General features: G+C 31.0%; 1 protein-coding gene across 1 annotated transcript; it reads left to right on the top strand.

Annotated features, from left to right (window-relative positions):
• The first annotated feature begins 14,459 nt into the window (after positions 1-14,459).
• LOC133312430 (uncharacterized) lies at positions 14,460-14,996 on the top strand. The gene has a single exon (XM_061513617.1). It carries the CDS (start codon positions 14,460-14,462, stop codon positions 14,994-14,996), a length of 537 nt encoding a protein of 178 aa, XP_061369601.1.
• The last annotated feature ends 6,539 nt before the right edge of the window (positions 14,997-21,535 follow it).

The raw sequence follows: 21,535 nt of genomic DNA on the forward strand, positions 1-21,535 counted from the left end.
GTGTTCACCGTCCAATTGTCATAAATAGAATAACTGATCCAAAAAAGAAATAGTTATCTTGTGTCACATAAGATATAGCTATCTATCTTATGTTGCACATTCATAGAATTTTGTACATATTTTTTCTCTTTTTTATACTTATCTTATGTGACATAAAAATTAATAACTCTCATCCAAAAATTATGTAAATCAATTGTCCTGAGAATGTTTCAACTTAATTATTGTTTTGAATTCGAGTTTTAGATAAATAATTGGCTTTAATATTTTTACGGTGAATATAGATAAGTTATTGACATTCATTTCCAAAACGACGTCATTTTTTGTTGAAATATTAAAAAATTATAATAAAAAAGACTAATATAACCTAAAATGAATTATAATTATAAAATTAACATAATTTATGTCCCAAAACAATATTATTTTAGGCTCAATATAGATAAATTATCTATATTAACTATAAAAAAGTGAACCCTAAATAATTATAGGGAAATATGCTTCTCCTTTTATAAGAGAAGTGTCTCCTAATGTCATAAGAGAGTTTGATTTGGGTGTTTAAAAAATAAAAAATAAAATTTAAGTATGTGGGCATCATTTCATGTCTATGGAGGAATTTCTTTCTCCAACTATAACATGAGAAATTGAAATTCCATAATTATATTACAAATTTATGTCAATTAATTAATAAATTAATGGAGAAATTATAAAAATAAGTAATTTAAGCTATGTATGAATAGAATAATATAATATAAGTGATTGAATTTATTTTATTTTATTAATTGGTCGATTATCAATATGTAGAATTAAAAATTTTATAATATTTGTCGCCTAGTTCGTATAAGTAAACTGTCGCTTATTTCAATTACTTTCAATTCAATATTTTTATTATTTTAATATGTAAATATAGTATATTTTTTATTATTTGTTTCATTAATTTTTAATAAATAAAGCAAATTTAATTTTTTTATTAAAACTCCATATATAATTGTGTATAACCAAGAAATTTCTTCTGTAAAAATAGTATTAAAAAAATTAAAGAGAAAGATAATAATAATTTATGTAATTCAGTTAATACAAACTAAAAGGAATCTTTATAATAGTATAAGATATTTTTCTTGCCTCGATAGCATATAAAAGTTCCTCTTATTTTTCTATTTGATTTACAGTGATTACATACATTATTCTTCTCTTCCCTTGATGACATTGGGAATCTTAAATAAAATAAAATTTTGTTTTATATAATTTTTATATTAGAAAGATAAGATAACACACTCGTATCCAGCACCGACATGCATTATATGATATGGGTTGCTATTGATATTCGAATGGCTAGAAAATTTTATTTATATATATATTTAATGGCTAGGGTTGGAGCAGTGCCTTCAAAAAAAATTTAAAGGTATTAAAAAAATAAAAAATAAACTATTCATATATATCAAACTTTGCTATTTTAAGTTAATTATTTCACGTATATCTTATTTTTTGTAAATACTATTTCAAGTCAGAGTAAAGTATTTCTTGGGTCCTCAATAAATATCACAGGACCAAATTTCATCCCTTAGGGAAAAAAAGTTTACTCACGGTCTCTCTAAAATTCAAAATAGACCTATGTTAGTACCTTTAAAGGATTAACGTGGGCTTTCTCTGAATTTCAAAGGGACCATAATTTTAACTAACTATGTCTATTTTGGGTTTCATAGAACCACAAATCAATTTTTTTTGTAAGGGATTAAAATGGACTTCATAATTTTTGTTGATAATCCAAAAAGTATTTTACTCTTCAAGTTATTAAAAAAATTTAAATATTATTTCAAAAATTCCGCATTAATAGAGATGGCTCACCAACTATTAACTTATATCAAATTTTGCTATTCCAAAATATTTTTTTTGTGTATTACGGACAACCTTCAAAGCACGGACACGGTGTTTGAAAAAAAAATTGTGTGTCGAACACATGTCCGACACGGACACACTTCGACATGCTCGGACACGCGTCCAACACGCGGTCAATATTTGGGGACACGCGGTCAACTCTCCAACACGTTTTTCCAACACACGGTCAACTTTTTCGGACACGCAGTCAATGCTAGGACACTTTTTTTTTTAAATCTTAATTTTATTTTGTTAACTAAATATAAAATAAATAATTTATAAATTAATTTTTTTCTGTTATGAAAATTTAACAAAGTACGAGAAATTATTTATATTTATATTTATGTTATGAAATTTAAATATTTGATTGGTTATATGACTTATTATGGCTCTTATATGTATTAAATATAAATTATATTATATATATTAAAAATTTATTTAAATCAAAACGTGTTCCAACGTGTCGAAATATGATATTTTTTAAAATTAACGTGTCGACGTGTCGTGTTGTATCGTGTCCCGTGTTCTGTGTATTTGTCTGTGCATCATTGCGGACAACCATATAGGGGCTCTTTTACCACTTTGGAGATTTCCCCGTTTAAATATACTAATTTGGTATTCATTTGGAAGATATTATCATTTGGGGTCTTTGAGTGCCGCATGGGAGATCCAGCGACTCTAAATGACGCGCCCATCACCCTGCGGCACTCACGTGAATTAGAAATTTTTTTTTTTTGTCCGAAACCAGTGCCGCCCCCTACCTCCCACAGCACCAGTTATATTTTTTTACACGACAACAGTGCCGCCCTACCCCCCACAACACCAATTATTATTTTTTTAAACAAAACCACTCAGTCACAAAACCACACGGCGTTAGAAGTGGGAGTTTGGCAATTTTGTTTCTGCAAATCCCAACTACAAGGGGGTAAGGTTCAGATTTTACATGTTGTGTGCTTGTGTTGCTCAATAAAATGAGTTAAGGGATTAGGGAACGTGACATCCATGTCATTTATCCGATTCCTTGGCTTCCTTTGTGTTTTTGGTCTTGTTTGTTTCTCTTTCTATGTCAGTGTTTTCTGCTCATTTTCTATCTCTAGGAGTTTTTCTGAAAACACATTTAAGATGAATAAAAGGGAAGATTTATGGCTACCAAGCTCTTGGAGGTCATAGAGCTAGTCACAAGAAGATTTATGGCTATTTTGCTTCAAAAAAATAAAAGCAGTGAAAACAGCATTGAAATTGACCTCTCTCCTGAAGCAACGCCAACAACAACTGAAAGCAAGCTAACGAGGAAGAGATAGTTAAAAAGTCCAAGAAGAGCAAAGCGCATGAGTGTCCAATTTGCTTTAGGGTTTTTCCATTTGGGCAAGCCTTGGGTGAAGTCTGGTGAAGAGATCTCATTTGGTTTGGTGGGTTTGAGAATAGAAACTTTCAAACAATTATAGTTTAGGAACCTGTCATAAGTTAGGACTTCTACCTTCATCTTAATCTTCTTCCCGATGCTTTCACTCACTTATCTTGCATTCTTTCCACTATATTTTTTTTTATTAAAATGACTCAATGCAGAGAGAATCAAAACGTACAACATTCACTAATTGGATTTAAAAAAAATTGGGGTTTTTAAAAAATAGGTTAGTGTCGTATGAGGGGTAGGGCGGCATTATTGTTTGGGGGGGTGGATTAGACCCGCGGGAGGTAGGGGGCGACACCGGGAAATAAAAAATATAATCGGTGCCTTACGGGACAGTATGCGGCACTGGTTTCGGAAAAAATTTCAAATTCACATTAGTGCCGCGGGGTGATGGGTGCGTCACTTAGAGTCGCTATGTCCCCCATGCTGCACTCAAAGACCCCAAATGATAATATCTCATAACTGAATACCAAATTTGTATATTTAAATAGAAAAAGCTCCAAAGTGGTGAAAGAGCCACCATATAGGTCCGCGAGTATATCAGTTACCTACTGCCCAAGCTATAGTGTCCCAAGTCGACATATCAACATTGCAAAATGATCTTGTATCAATAAATGAACCCACGTGACAAAATATAAAGTTGTTACTCGGTTAGATTTCTATTTTGTATTCTGTTATACGGTTAATACGTTAGGGTTTAGTTATTTATCTATTAAGGCTAATAGAGCTAGCTTATATATACTTGTACCGTTGTACGTAGCTTGTATTCATTCATTTTTTTAGGGATAAGTGTGTATCAAATTTTAAAGAATACAAAATTATGTCATTTTAAATGAGAGGAAAAAATAAATCATAGAAGAAAGAGTAGGAAAAATAATTTTAAAGATGTGAATCTCATCTTTTTATAAGAATAAAAAGATGTAACGTACTGTGTCATTTAAAATGACACTCCTTTTTCTCTCTTTTTTATTAATGGAATCCAGTTCAACATTTTCTGATAAGAATTGATGAATCCTGTTGCATAATGAGCGCAGGTACTCTCTTACTAAAAAGGGGGGGAAATACGGAAGGAGATAATTATAAAAAAAAGGATAATATAAATATGTTATTTTTTTTCCTGTTGGTAAAGAATGTACATAGTGTACCGTTTGAGGACTATAAACCCACTATGTTCCCGGTGGAGATTGAGTCATTATATGGATAATACTCCAAGCGTTGGTAGAGACCAAGCTCCAAGGCACTGTTCCAAATGTATATGCAGATAACAATGGAGTAATTAAGGTGTGTGTAAGTGTAACTCAATGTAAATGGGCAGAATAACGATACATAAGATGTCTTCCCTCTGTATCATAGGGATATTTATAGATGAAGGTCATGTCGATCTTGTCTGGGTCGGTGAGGAGAGGGTCAACTCTTCTTGGATTTTGCTAAGGGTGGCAGGCACTGCTAAGGGCGGCAGACACTGCTATGGTTGCAGTGATACACCCCCTGCGCCTGGCGATGTCAGCGTGTGACAAAGGGCAGTTACCTTTTATGGTATCTGGGGCGGCCTCTTTGGGAGTTATAATCGCAATATGAGACATTTTGGTGTCTCACTTAGGGAGCATCATCGTATTGGGGGTAGTGAAGTTGAAGGTTGGTAGGGCTGACATGAATAAGAGTTTTGGGCTTTAAACCTTTGGGCCACTATGTCGTTGGGCCATCCGGAACACATAGTAATATCGAAAATAGTTTCCTATTGATGTATCATAAACTGCCATCAGTATAGTATGCTACCAGGTTTATTGTTAGAGCGGTGGATTGTGTAGCAACTGATCCATTGATTCTAAAAACAAACAAATAAATAAAATTATAGGTATAATAGTTGAAAAACTTATTTTACATTTCTTCAATGGGCTTTAAGTGTCTTCTGTTACAGGAGACACTTCAATTTTCCTCTCATTATGGGGTCTATGATTTTATTTTATTTTAAAATAAAACATTGCACATATTTTCATGTGACTGTGACAGGAGAGTAGCTGCTTCCAGCAACATAAGAAAATATTCTCCCTTATTCAATAATCAACAATAATAACCATTGTTGATAAACTCAAACCAACTAAGCTGGATCAACCCGGGAACCAATGAATCAGTCATGTAACTGGTTCAGGTGAAGTAGCAGATCGGTCAAGCATTAAAATCGATGTGAATCGGTACAATCTGGGACACGATTAGTTCAACCGATAACCCGACCCGATTCATAAAAAAAATTGTTTCTAAAAAACATTCATTTAACGATAATTTTTTTTTAAATTTACAAATGATTTTTTTTTTTAAATATTCGAATGATTTGTCGCTTATTGGCTAAGATAGATTATGTACTATACAAGAATTTTGATTTAATTTATACAGAGATGTCATCTACTAAATCTTAAGCACCGGTATCACAAACATTATATGTTTGTTTGATCATTTGTTTGATAATGATGTGTAATTTATTATTTTTTAAATATTTATTGTTATTTTTTACATGTATTTGAGTATGTTTATAGTTATTTTAATATAAATTATAAATTTGCATATACTTGTCAGCTCATGCAGTTAAACTAGTGACCTAGTACCTTGATCGGATCAATGAACAAGCCGAGTTTAATAACATTGATAATAACAACCCATTTAGCATTTAAAATAAAAAAGTAACAGTTTAGTATTTTCCAAGTGAGCAAGCTAAAAAATCATTTGCGAAGATTGAACAATGACAATAAATCAAGCCTTCTCTTATTTTATAGGATTAATTATATGAATCAGCGGTGGTTTGGGAATAATTAATCTTCGACTCTAAAATGAAGCTTATATTCATAAACTGGCGTGGAAGGTGTTAACTAAGAAAGATGATTTATGGGTTAAGATTTTAGTAGCCAAGTATGGTAGAGGTCAAGACTTAAGGAGAGGTATAAAGGCAAAATCATATGACTCTAAACTTTGGCGTGATCTTGCTAAATGTTGTAGTAATTTCCTTGCTGGTCTTAGATGGGAAATAGCAGATGGTTCTGAAGTAAAGCTTTGGACTGATAACTGGTTGGGATGGGAGGAAAATTTGCAGCAGTTGTCGAGCAATCAGGTGCCGTGGGAGGAGAGTCAGAAATCAATTGCAGATTACATGGTGGATGACGGTTTCCGTCTTGAAGCTGTTCATCAATTTCTGGAGTCAGATTTGGCTGATGCAGTAACAAATCATGTCAGGCTTATTCCAAGGAATGGGGAGGATAGATTAGTTTGGATCAATAATCATCACTCAACTTCTTTGGTTAAGGTCGCTTACTGTAATCTTATGAACTTCCCAGCAGATGTTCACACTAGCTTATGGAAAAAAGTTTGGTCGTGGAATAGACCAGAACGGGTGAAAGTGTTTATGTGGATGACTTTGCTTGCTAAACTTTCAGTAAGTGGAGCGGAGGTTCAAATGTCTGTCCTAGTTGTCCAAATCATGAGGAAACTATTATTCATGTTCTTCGTGATTGTAGACATGCTAGGAAAATTTGGCAATCTTGGTTTACAGGTTCGATACCCAGTTCCTTTATGAATTCAAATTTGCAGGATTTGTTGACTTTAAATATCGATAACATGTGGTCCTCCAATAAAGTGAAGGACTGGAGGGATATTTTCTTTACTACTTGTTGGTTTTTGTGGAAGTGGAGAAATTTGGAGATCCATGAAGATCATTTCTGTCATGATGAGCAATCGCAGGCTTCAATTTGGATATTTGTCCAACAGATTCTGCAAGCCCGAATTTATCAGCACCGTGGTGATTCCAACGATAGCGTTTGGACAGCCCCCAAGCAAGGGTGGGTTAAGTTGAATTGTGATGGAACTTCTTCTAGTGACATGAAAAAAGCTAGTTGTGGTGGTATATTAAGAGATCACAATGGATCCTTTTTGGGAAGCTTCTATTGTAATTTAGGTTCATGCAATCCTCTTGATGCAGACTTATGGGGATTACTGAAAGGTTTGGAACTTCTTCGGGGAACAGGATTAAAAAGAATAGAGCTAGAATGTGATTCTAGCCAAGCCATCCAGATGTTAAAGGAGCAGCATGAAGATCCTAGGGACTCTCAAGTCACTAACAAATTGAGATTATGGTTAAAAGCAGATTGAACTATTCATCTTGTTCATACCAAGAGAGAAAACAACAAATGTGCTCATTGGTTAGCTAAAGCTGGGCAGACTAATAATCTCCATTTCAAGATTTTTAAAGATCCTCCTCCTCAGTTGATGGAACTTATAGTTGCTGATGCTAGAAATATGTCTAGCTTGTTAGTTTCTGATTTGTAATTTCTTTCTGTTTGGCTTAGCCCCTCTTTATTTAAAAAAAAAAAAAAAGCTATATGTTTTATGAAAACTTCTAAAATTTTTGGGTATCTCAATTATATTTAATGATATTTTTTTAATATAAGATTCGTAAATTATTCGAACCATTCACCACTTAGGAGGTGACTTTATCATTATTATTTTTACGATGAGCCAAAAACAACATAACGCTAAAAAATTAATCAGTATTTCGAAGTTAGGTCGCCAATTTTAATATTATTTTTTTCGCTTAAAAGAAAAGTGCATGGAAAATTCGTTTTATGTGTATAAATTACTAAGGCGCATGACATAACTCACCTAAATAAAAATAGATGAAGGTATATCTTTTAACTTTATTTTATGGGAAATAGAAGTATAATGTTGTAGGAAAGTTGTTAGGTAATGTTATAGAGATAGAGATTGTGGGACCCACACTTGTTTTGTTTTTTTATTTTTGAAAACACATGTGGGTCCCACACTTCCTATCTCTATAACATAACCATAAAAATTTCCTACAACATTATTCTTCTTATTCCCTTATTTTATATATCACCTTTTCGTTTTATTTCATTTTAAATATTTTTAAAACTCAAAAAATTGTCACAATCATTACACTAACAATATTTGTTAACATGGCATTTTATATAAATTTACATAAGCTAGTGCACAACTAGCACATTCATTTAGTTTTTTTTTTAAAAAAAAAATAAAAACAGCGGTTGGGACTCAGTATATTAGTAAGTTTTGAGGATAAGAAAAATTTAGTTATACATAGGACAAAAATAAAACATAAAGTAAAGAAATGAAATTGAAAATTAATTTTATGTGTAATTTTCTTAATTATAAAATTATTAAAAAAATAAAAATAATTTAATCTTATCAGACACCTTTTTAATCTTGCGGGCCTAGTTTGTATCAATATTTGCCTTTCTCTTTCATTTCTTCGAGGTTCTAGACTTGAATGACTCTACCAGAGACATCAATTTGGAGAGCATGATCTCTTGAATAGAGCCTGGAAAAAAATTCAGATTCTTAACTCTAGTTCCGAAAGGAGATTGATCTCTATCTTGCTAAAAACATGTAGTAGAATACTACCATTACTACGTGCCTTAAAAAATTATTAACTACGTATACAATCCAATTTTTCTCAAACGAATTGCATAAATACGCTAAAATCTTTTTTTAAAGCCACCAACTTAAATCTTATTCAAGCAAACAATCATATCATTCTCCAAAAATCAATTCACTGATTACTAGGTGGCTCTCTAAACTCAATTATTTTTATAAGCAAAATTTAATTTGTGCAAACATCGATCCATCATTTCTTCCATAGAATTCGGGAAAATTAAAAAGGAGAAGGACAAATTGTAAGCAATATTTTACTGGACACCTTACGCGGCACATGGGAGCGAATCCTTAAGTTTCTTAAACAATGTGATGGAGAAGGTCCACCTGTACAAACCTTGCAGCTAATCAAATACCCACCATCAATGGTGACTAGTTATGACCCCTGAATTTGTGGATCTAGCTACAAGCCTTTTTTTAAAAATAAAATAATATATCATATTCTCAAGCTTTATTGAAACCTTCTTTTCCATTAATAATAACACGGGGAATCCACAATCCCTAATCGCTAATCCTTTGCCATTAAGAGCTATCCTTGACTCAACTTTGCCCATTTGTTAGTCAATGTGAGTCATAACCCCGTTAAGACAAAAAAGATGCTTTATATTTACAAAAAAAAAAAAAAAAGATGCTTTATATCTCGTAACTTTGGTTCAGATAATTAAGCCCATATATAACTATTCCACATTACACATTGCTTCTTAATTTTCTTTTTCTCAATATTTTTTTTAATCCTATCCTAAGATTTCAAGAGATAAGTAGTTAAAAGAGTAATTAATTTGATTTGGTTTTGAAGTAAGACCTCAAACAATCTGTTTTAGTTGCAAAAGAGATCTAAGAAGCATTGTAAAGAGGGAATGAGAGACTAAAGTTGACATAAAAAGGCCTCAGTAAAATTTGACATTAAGATCAATCATTCTCTAAAAAAAATTAATTCACTTGAAATGAGATTCTTAGTTAAGTTTTTAATATTTTAAAATTAATATGCATGCACTCTCTCTCACTTTGTCTCTTTTTTTTTGGAAAAAAAAAAAGTCGTGAAGAGAAAGATATACATAAATGCCCTGAACAATAGTCATATGAAAAACTGTTAAGGTGTTGTATTGGATTAGGATTTTAAAAGATTTTTTTAAGATACAAAATCTTATAGATTTCAAAAGACTATTCAGAATTGTAGGGATTTTAAATACCTTTTTAATAGATTTTTTTTACCATCAATATTTCATAAGATTGGATTTTAAAGGATTTTATAATATTTGAAAAGACGATATGAATTTATAAGATTTTAAAAAATCATATGAATTTTTAACAAACATTCAAAATTACAAGAGACAATAAAAAAAATAACAAAGGAATACAATGATATTAATAAAAAAAAGTAAAACATAATATAATTTTCTCAATCAATAAAATTCATGATAAATTTTCGTTTGAAATTTTTAGCAATTGATCTTGTAAACCTTAGGTTTTTTGTTATACATGATGATATTTTTCTAACCATATATTATATGCATGTTTTTATTGAGTATTCCAAGAAATTTCGAATATGAATTTTTGGGTTTTATTACATGAAAGTTTAGAAAATTTCTTAAATTATTTTCAAGAAGAAATTTTGTTTATGAATATATTGTTATGAAACATAGTGTTTATATTATGAAAGTTTCAACCTTTCTTTAAATCGATCTTGTTTTATTGATGTAAAACAAAAATTGATTTAGGGGTTTTTGTTTTCCTATTATTTTTCCACTATTTTATGTTGTTTTTACTTCAAAAATCATACATTTTTATACCAAGAAAAATTGCAACCAATAGCTTGAAAAATCATTTTTTATAACTTCCAAAAACTCTAAAAAAGTGCTCAAAATCTGCTATTTTGATATGGATTAGATTAAAATCTTGTTGGATTTTTGTTTATGGGTTGTTTTGTGATGAAAATCACTCAAAAATCTGCTATTTAAAAAAAAAAAAAAGACATGCAATAAAGAAATCTCAAAAAATCTTAGGGTAACAGGTCAGATTTTGAGATAAACATTCTATTTATATTTCTCACTAAAGAGTCTCACGAAATCCACACCAATAGAAAATCCATTAAAATCATCAGATTTTTTAATATCACAGTATTATTTTTTCTTTGTTTAAAATCCTGATCGAATACCAACAGATTTGAGCGGATTTTAAAATAATCTTTTAAAATCCTAATCGAATACCACGTGATTTTTTTTTTAATCCTTTAAAATCCTAATTGAATACTAATGAATTTTTTTATTAAAAATTATCCATTAATTTTTTTTAAAATCTCAATCCAATACGTCCCTAGATAAATGCTCATGATAAACACTTAACATTGACGCTTTAGCAAAAATTATATGGCCAACCTACCAAAAAAAAAAATTATATGGCCAAAAAAAAAAAAAAAGGCTGATTCTATATTTTTCTTTGTTAAGAAATTATTACATCCTTTAAGCATGAGATCACTAGTATATATATCCCATTTGAGATATCAAGATTGCCTCTTACAGCAATGCATTTTCGGGGTTCAAATATCTAACATTGTAGAAGGTCATCATTTAATTAACTCGATTTTTTTTATACGCTACAACCTATTAGTAAAAAGACAATTATGCCATAACAAATGACAGACCAAGAGTTGACATTTTTACTCTAATAATAAATAAAAATGAAGAGCCCATGCCATAACATTTACATCATGAAAAATTATACATATAAGTAATTAGAAAAAGGGTTCTCTGTAGTTTTTTAAAAAATATTATAGAGGATATCAGTACTTCTAAATAATTTCTCAACCATTCTAAATTTTTTTCTTAGAATAAAATTTTAAAAGTAAATATAATTTAATCAATGTAATTTTTAGACTACCAGCTGCATATCATGTAATTCATTTTAAGACTACATGCAGAGAATCAAAATTCCTATAATTGTTATGATACTTTAAATAGTGACCGGTAGGTAAAAGGTCAATGTTGATATAGAATAGATTTTCATATAAATTCCAAGAATAATCTATTTATTTAAAATAATTTAAAATTGACTTATTTTTTTAGGATCCAAAAGTTTTCAATTTTCCTTCTATTTGTTTCCGTCTTTTCTTTTTTTGGTAAATGATTTCTCCGGTCAAAGAGATAAGTTATCTTCGGTGAGCTCAAAACGATGTCATTTTGGGGCAGAAATTAAGGTATTTTTATAATTATAATTTATTGCAGGGTTATATTAGTCTTTATCATTGTAATTTTTTAATCTTATAACCCAAAACGACATCGTTTTGAGCTCACTGAAGATAACTTTATCTCCGGTGACGGGAGAAATACTTTTCTCTTTTTTTTTAGATGTGATTAACTTTTGAAATGACATATATATAATATTTGTATTATATTTGTTTACCAAAAAATATATATATATATAATATTTGTATTTTCCTTTCTTCTCTCTCTCATTTGTAATATGATTAGTAGAAGATAAAATATTTAACTAAACTTCATTAAAAGTTGACATAATTTCAAAATATATTATTATATCTTTGCACATATAAAATTATGAGAATGATTATATTATCTACCTATTTAAAATTTTTACTTTTCTTATTTTTTTATTACTGTTAGATTAAATTTAAATTAACTGTCTTAAATATAATAAAAAAATTATTTTGCTTATCTTTTTTTTTATTTTTCTCAACTAATTATATCTCTTGTTTCTCTTTCTTTCAACCGCTAATTTAATTATAATTTAACGGTGATAACAAGGTAATAAGGGCAATACCCAATTGGTGCAGCTCAGTTGATAACTTGGTGCTGAGTTAGTGGGGTTGGATATGTGTTCGATTCCCGCTGAATGCATTCTTGGGGAGGGGGCTGAACCTTTAGCCATCACTGTTTCCCCGCAGTCCGGATTAGTCCCATAGCCGGCTCAAAGAGTCGAAGCTCGTGGGGATACCGGAGGGAGCCAACTCGTCTCAAAGAGATAATTAGGGTTGGGTAACTCCAAAAAAAAAAAAAAGTAATAAGGGCAATATAACCATCCCAAAAATTATATATTTATGAAAATATTTCTATAGCCTATCTCTTTCTTGTTCTGGGCTTACTCGACAAGGAAGTTTTTGCATATTGGGAGCATATTAAATTGGCAGTAGTTGATGACTGAAAGAATCAGTTGGATGAAATTATGATCCCGACCAACTGAAAATGACACGGTATCGTTGTCTGGTTTTCTGTGAGGACCATAGTCATATATACATGGTCTGGAGGTAGAATTGATCAAACAACAGTAACACCAACTTATTACATATACCCATGTACAAGTAAATATATCAGTATCGGCGTAACGGTCACTCTATGTTATAGGTCCACCATTTTAGTACATGCGCTTATTTATATATATATTACATTAAATGCTAAAAATATTTAGAATATATACGGCCACAAATTTCATGAGTGTGCTTTCCAATCATTCTCCAGCCTCAAGTTCATGGTATTGGTGTGCAGATAAGGATGATCCAGAAATCTTCAAATTAATTAAGCACACAACATATTCACAATAGCCGAGCATCCTCATTCTTCGATCATCATCGGGAAAAAAAGAAAGAAAATAGCAGGATTATTGGCATTGATAAAAAGTGGTAGAATATATCTAGTACGAAAATCTCGTGTATGACTATTTTCGATAAGTACAAATAAAGTATTTTTACTATAAATAATTCAATTGTCAGTTACTTACAAAAATACAATAATTCAATCACCGACTAAATAAAAGCTATTTAGGATTCTTAATTGATACTGTCATCATGACCGTAGGCCATAAGGAAATAAAATAAACAAAGTGCACATATATATATAGAGACTAGTATATCTTTTACACGTTAGATGGAAATTAAATATGGATAATGTAGGGCTAAAGGAAAACTTATGCCTAGCCAAAGTTGTCATTTGGAGTCCCCCCTCCACTGTAATGCATTATTAATTTATGATTGTGTGCGTAATATGTGAGTCACTATTGCTTTTCTTGGTACATATCCATTATTATTTATTATTATATCAAATAAAAAAAAGAAAGAAAAAAAGAAACATCTCACTCAAGTATGCTACTACCCTACTTACACTAAAGTTGTATGTCAACAACACCCACCACAGGGTCCACATCACTGAAGAAAAATGCGGGTCACTCAAAGGTCGCAAAGTCGGCACCTGTTTGGCTTGGTGGTATATATGTTCAACTTAATAAATTCTAATTATCTTAACTATTTTCAAGTTGGCTTGTGAGTGTTGAGGCATTCTATTTGATGCCCGTTTGAAACCTTTGGCACCAGGAGAGAGAGAGGGACTTGTTCAATGGCCTTTAATTATAAACAAAACAAAAAAAGAAGAAGAGAAAATTGCAAAAGAAAAATCAAAGGAATATGTATGCATTATAATAACATAATAATAACAAAAGAACATCCAATAACAAGAAAAGAAAGGATAAAGAAAGACGTGCACAATAAATTTGTAATGATGAGAGTTCACTAGCTATCATGATCCATAACAGCAACATCAAACCAACTCCTCCTTCTCTAGCCTTGACTCACTTTCTTTCTTTCCTTTAAATTCGTCTTCCCCCCACAAGCCAAACCCTCTTCAACAATTCCATCATCCCTTTATCGTACACTAGCTAGTTAGAACACATGAAACCACACAAAGACACACACTTCGCAATCCCAAATGTGGCAGACATTACGTGCATGGACCCAAGCCATCCACCGATGGTGGCAGAGAAAGTGTGCAAAACGGTGCGTTTAATAGGGTTCCTCATACAAAACGGTGTCTCGAAAAGCAAGATCATGCACGATGTACAGGACGTGATGAAGCGAGGCAAAAACATAGGGAAGGCATTGAACGACGTCGTGGTGCGCCACCACGAAGCCTTGACCTGCCGCTCACGTGATTCGCACATGTCATTCGTGTCTCCGATGGAGTACCAGTTTAGCTGCAGCAGCAGTCCACCACGCCACTCTCATGCCAACAGGAGGAAGCTCTCTCCGGCCACCCCGCATGCCCGGCGGCATGACAAGGCGGTGAGGCTGTGTCGCGGCACAGACAATGACGCGTTGGCGGGCCATTACTGTCCAATAAGGAGGCGCGTAAATATCACGGCGTCCGCTGCTTCCATGTTGAGAGAGACGGAGAAGGATTTCCACGTGGACGAGGCGGCGGAGGAGTTCATCGATAAGTTCTACAGAGAGTTGAGGTTGCAGAAATGGTTGGACCACTATTGCTGAATATATATATATATATATATGAGATAGGATCTTCTGACACCGGTATCAAATTTGAAATTTGACATATCTTTTTTTATCTAACTCCTTTTATATAAGGTGTCAAATTTCAAATTTGACACTGATATCAAAAGATCTTACTTCATATATATATATATATAGAAGACTAAGTACAATTATTCAAGAAATAACTGTACTTGGTCTTCCGAATAAGTGTACTTAGTTTTCCATATATATATATATATATATATATTTTGCTATATATATGTGGCCAGTGCTCTTCTCTCGAATAACTGTACTTAGTCTTCCATATATATATTATTTGTAGGTTGTTATTACCTAGCAATGAATTTTCGTAGTATGTTATGAACAAGCTGGAGTTACTTCTTTAACTTTCCCTTCTTGGGTCGTATGGAGAAAGAGAATAACGAAGGGCACGTCTCTGAAAGAACGACTCGATATTTATCACCAAATGAAAATTCTCAACCCATTATAATTAAGAAGACTATTATGTGTTATGTGAAAAAAAAAAAAAAAAAAGGACCATCTTGAGCTGTATCTCGTTTTTAAAAAAAGTTGTACACGTTGGTTTGTTTCTCTCTAAAACCAATTAGTGTGAATAAGCATAACATGTATGTCTCTCCCCAACAACAAATGCGAGGTCCATTTTGATGAAATCTAAAGGTTTGGTTAAGAAACTTTTGAGCCTCTGCTATGCAATAGTTTATTATTATTATTATTAATTCAAATAAACACCCATGCCAACACCAACAGCATTTGTTTCAAGTGTTAAACAGATTGTTCCCCTTAATCATCTTGAGTTCGAGCTTCATGAATAATACGAGAATATTATTTTAGGAGAACTACTTCATATATTGGGTCCGATAATACTCAAAACAGATTAGTCATGCAATCAATCAACCGGTGAATAAATATAAAAAAAAAAAAATTGTTATATGATTAAAAGGTTCATAGATAGGTTAAAATATCTCGAGCATTCTGTATCATTGCCCGAAACCTAGCTTAATTATATTATCCTCCTTTATTCAGTGAATTCCCTGTCCCAAAGCCCATGACGGACTCTTTTTAAGGGTCGATAATTATGTGGATTCAGGTTTGGCAGTTCATACAAAGGGAAGAAGAAGCTGAAAGGTATTTTGTTTTGTACTAGTTTCAGTCCATAAATCTATAGAACTGTCTTCGACTCTTCGGTTAGTGGTGGATGAGGAACTCTTTTGGGACAGACAGCAGCACCACTAAAGCAAAGGATGGTCGCGCATATGGAGGAACTAAAAACAATAAAGGCACACATATTACTCAAATATAAAACAATAAAGTTGATCATATGATGAAGTTATAAAGTTATATCTTCAAGTAATAATGTGAATAATAATTTGTAATCATGATTCTTTTTCATATGTAAGATTATAATCTTGACTTCACGAGCATGCTGTATAGCCAGTTAATTGCGGCTTTCACAATGTTATGAACTAAAAGGTTATTTGCAGTTTTTTTTATAAGAAAAAGAAAACTTTCAACTGTATGTTAGTTTTTCTCCGGTAACAAATCAATTTAATACAAGTACAACCGTCAATGGCTGAGAAATCATCAGGTTCGGATGCGGGTTGCAACCGGGTGGGTTTGACCCGTTTGGAGGTTAAAACATTCTAAATATTAATGAATTTTGGGATTTTATTGCAACATAAATTTGAAAATCTTTCATTGTATTATAATTATAATGCCAAATGTACTATAATTGCTTCTGTGCTGCGGCGGATCCAGGAAAAAAAATTATGTCCGCACATTTAGTCGCGGGGCTGCCCCAGAAATTTTTATTTTTTTGTTGTAAAAAAAGTTTAAATCAACGCTTGAACCCGCTTATAATCTAGTTGCTTCCATAACAAGCTGCAGACAATAGTGTGACCAATTATTTCTCTCCTAAATCTTATCAATCCTCCAAAATAAATATGAGAATATACTCCAGTACATCCATACATCATCATTCTATTTTATAGTAGTGAATAAAATATATTAACTTATTTTAAAAATATCGGGCGATAATATTAAGCATGATGATGTATGGATGGTGTTGACTTTTTTAAAATAATATGGGCTTAAAATTAATTAATGTTAATTTATTTATATAATTTAATTAATTAGATATTAGTCATAACATCTTTGATTATTTCTAAACCACGTATAATATATGGCATTAATTATATCTGATCATATATAATATAATAGATTTTATCGCTGTAGAACTTTTATTATACTTTGCGTGATTAATTACGATAAAATATCAAATTATATTTTTAATTTACTAACTGGAATTAGGAACTTTTTTTTATAGTTTGATCATCCAGTTATGTATGAATTTTAAATTTTTTTATCATTTTTTAGATTAAAACTTTGATGTTCATTAAGAATTTGAGTATAATTGACTAATTATATGTATTTTTTATTTGTAATTGATTATATATATATGTAATTTTATGAAGGAAAAAATATTTTTTCTTGAGATAAAATTATCTCCAGTAAACCTAAAATGACATTGTTATGAAATTATAAGATTAAAAAATTATAATTATAAAGACTAATATAACTATGCAATAAATTAGAATTAAAAAAATATCTTGATTTCTGTCACAAAACGTCATTTTGTGTTTACTAAAGATAATTTATCTCCATTGACTAGATAAATGCTTTACCCATCTTTTTATGCACAAAAAGTAATGTTTCATCGTATATATAATTTAATTAATAAGAGATTAATAAAAAATAAATTATATAAATCATATATTAAGTATCTCTAGATGATTTATTTTTTTGGAAATAGATCACATAAGATATTAATTGTAATTAATAGAATCAATATAATAAAATTCATCTTGTAGGAAGTTTTATTATAATAATATGATTTATTATAATAAAATAATAAATTACAGCTCTCAATTTAACCACAGAAAATTGAGATAAAAAATTATTAACTTTGTCATGAAGTAAATATAAATATAATTAAATTAAAACTTTAGCTCACAAATAAATTTTATATCATTGGATTCATAATTTTTAAATATCATTTATATTGATAAGACATGTTAATATTTTACAAGGAATCTCGTATGGTTTTATAATTCTCATTCAACATCAGAATTGAAATCTTCTTACATATTTTTCGATTTTCGTGCTGACGTGGGTCTTACATATAATTTTTTTCTAACATATGAGTCTCACATGTTTTTTATCTCTACAACATAAGATTTCATTTTTCATGTAACTTAAGAATTATAAAACCCGTGAAATGTATGTGACTGAAGCAATTATATTTCTATGAGGCATTTGGTAGAGAAAAAAAAAGTTTACCGAGAAAAAATAGTTTTCGGGAATATGATAGAATTTTTTTTTTCTAGGTAAGTTACTAAAAAAATTTGGTAGGCCAAATTTTTTTTGAAAATATTGGGTTAATTTTATTGATGTTGTGTGTTAATTTTTCTACAACATGTCAAAAAAAATTCACCCTTTTCAATGATAATCTTCTTCAATTATTTTATATAAAAAAACAAATGATGGAAAAAAAAAATTCATCTTTTTTTTTTTTTTACCTAAAAAATTTCATCTCTTATCAAAGAAACGCCTGATGTCAAAATTATGCCGCGAACAATGTAGCGATGCTGTGTCGAGGACAGACAATGATTGGATCGCTATTGCTGACTCGTGGAATATGTGTGCCCATGTGGCAGGTGAAGCCTGAAAGTCTATATTAATTGTCGCAGTCATAGAGCCATAGAACTGTCTTCCGTTAGTGGGATATGAGGAACTCTTTGTGGTACATAACCACAAACCAAAAGATCGTGAATATAAGGTGGAACCAAAAAGCAATAAAGGCTTGTATTAAAAAAAGAAAAAAAAAAGCAATAGAGGCCTATTTAGTCAAATATATAACACAGCAAAGTTGATATGATAAAGTTACATCTATCAGTAAAATACAAATAATAATTCGTAATCATTGTTCTTTTTCGTATATGAGATTATAATCTTGACTTGGAGAGCATGCTATAGCTAGTTAATTGTGGCTATCACAATGTTATGCACTGAAAGGCTATCCGCATTTTATATTAAAAAAGAAAAAGAAAAAAACTTTTAACTGCGTGCGACCTCGGGTTAGTCGGGTAGTGCACCTTAAATTGGGTGAAACGTAAAGTGAGAAGGCTAGCGTCTCATATGGCTTCCATGGTCCTGATGTCGCTGTTGGTTAAGTGCCAGGTGATCTCACCGTTGGTTAACATTATCTCTTTTCTTTTGAAATATTGGGCTGAATAAGTTGAAACGAGAACCTTGTCATTTTTATATAGCGGTGTATATATTTATTTATTTTTTGGTAAATATAGCGGTGCGTATATTTAAATTTATGATAGAATGGATTTAAATTTTCTTAGTTTTAAAAATATGGTAAGAGTATGTTTGGGGAAATAGATATACAAATGTTTTATATATGAGACATAATCACACATGACCCTACACACACACACAGAAAAAAGAATGTTTTATATGAGTCATTTTACAGTTTTCATAAAAAGATGTCATTATAACTAATGTACTTGCTAAAAAAAAATAAAGAAATACATTTTACACATGATATACAAGCATTATAGGCTTTTTTTCCCGGTGAAAGCAGTAATTATAGGCTTAAGGCTAAGAAAAATCAGTGCATTTATACAACTGTGTTGGGCTTCGATGGTCTTTTTAAGATTTGAATATGCACAAAAAAATTAATATTAATTTAATTTAGTCTTTTGTATGATAAATTAAGCATTAAATTAAGAATAAAAATTGATGTCTAAATATATAAAATGATCTATATATAAGTTTTAGAGGACTAAAATGTTTAATATTTATGAGTCTAATTTTGATCCATTATTATTGTAAAAAAATAATAATTATACAGTAACATATCATTGAATGTTAATGTAAAGTTTTTAAAATTTCCATTCAGCCCAAACAAACATTCTAGTGTTGAGAAACCCATTGGGCTTAATATATTCAGTACAAAAGTTAAGTAGGACATACTGAAAAGAAACTCCCAAGCCTGTTTAAAGGCAGGATCTGATGGGCTTCAATATTCTGAACTCCGAGCACCTAGACTCAACTATTTTTAACATTTGACTTACAGGGCCCAAATTAAGGTGTCAGATTCTTTGAGAGCTACAAACCGAGAGCCCTTTTTTTGTTCTCAAAAAAAGTTCACTTCGGTAGATTATTTGAAAGAAAAAAAAAAAGATAATAATATCCAATCCGTAATTTCTGTAAGCACTTTTCATTTTTATTTACCTGTAATTTCTTAACGCTTTAATATTTCTATAATAAATATAAATAAGGTTTCTATATTTATAACCAAAACAAAGTCGTTTTGGGTTGAAATATTAAAAAATAAAATAAAAAATAAATTATATACTAAAATAAATTATAATTATAAAAATATCTTGATTTTCGTTCGAAAATAATGTCATTTTGAATTCAATGTAAATAACTTATTTACATTGACTGCCGAAAAAATAAATCCTTTACTTAAAATTAAAACCATTGTTAAAATTAAAATATTAAACAATATAAGTATCTATTAGAGTGTATAGTAAAGCTTCAGCTTTACTTAGTGATCAGATGTATTTTACCTACTGTAGTATCGGTTGTATATGATTAGCTCTTCACTCTTTCTGTTAGTCTGTAATTACAACTGTTAGTGTTTGTTAGGTTGGTTAGGAACTGCAGCTCTATAAATAGAGCATTCACGCACTGTGTTCGTTAGAATCAATATACAACAATGACTTTCTTTTATTTCTCATTTCTCTCTCTTTACAAATTCTGATATGGTATCAGAGCCTTCTTTCTGAAGGCCTGGTCCGAGTTTGAACAGTGGCTCATGCAAGATCAGATGTTGTTCACTTGGTTACTCTCCACCATCACTGAATCTGTGGTGAATGAAATTCTTGGAGTTAAGCACTCATATGAGGCTTGGGATCAAATACACAAAATGTTTCATGGAAAGATGAAATCCAAGACTCGACAACTCATATCAGAACTTCGATTGATCAAGAAAGGTACGAAAACAATTTTTGAGTTTCTTTCACGAATCAAGTCGCTATGTAATTCCTTGAAGGCAATTCGAACTCCAGTTTCTGAAGATGATCACATCGATTTTATTCTCGAAGGTTTACCTTCATAATACAATTCCTTCGTTCTTAATTTTCAAAGTCGTGAAAAGGCTTCGTCTCTTGCTGATCTCGCAGTGGATCTTATGGCTTTTGAACAACTTATACTAAAACGAAGTGAGAACTTACTCACTGATCCTGTCTCAGTCAACATAACACAGGTGCACAAAGGCACTGAACCAGATGCTTTGTTCAACTCTGCTTCTTTGAATGAAAAGTAGTGCTTGAACCAGTTAACTCAAGCCTCTGATTCTCATGTTTCTGATCACTCCAATGGTCTGTATAGAGGACGTGGAAGATACGGAGGACGCTTCAATAGAGGCAGAGGACATGGTG

This window comes from Gastrolobium bilobum, unplaced genomic scaffold (genome assembly GCF_033153095.1).
Source record: "Gastrolobium bilobum isolate Gb01-03AN ecotype WA unplaced genomic scaffold, APGP_CSIRO_Gbil_v1 utg3492, whole genome shotgun sequence".
Taxonomy (NCBI): domain Eukaryota; kingdom Viridiplantae; phylum Streptophyta; class Magnoliopsida; order Fabales; family Fabaceae; genus Gastrolobium; species Gastrolobium bilobum.

Excerpts from the sequence above, each read along its gene's own strand:
- LOC133312430 (XM_061513617.1), top strand. The coding sequence starts at position 14,460 with ATGGACCCAAGCCATCCACCGATGGTGGCAGAGAAAGTGTGCAAAACG.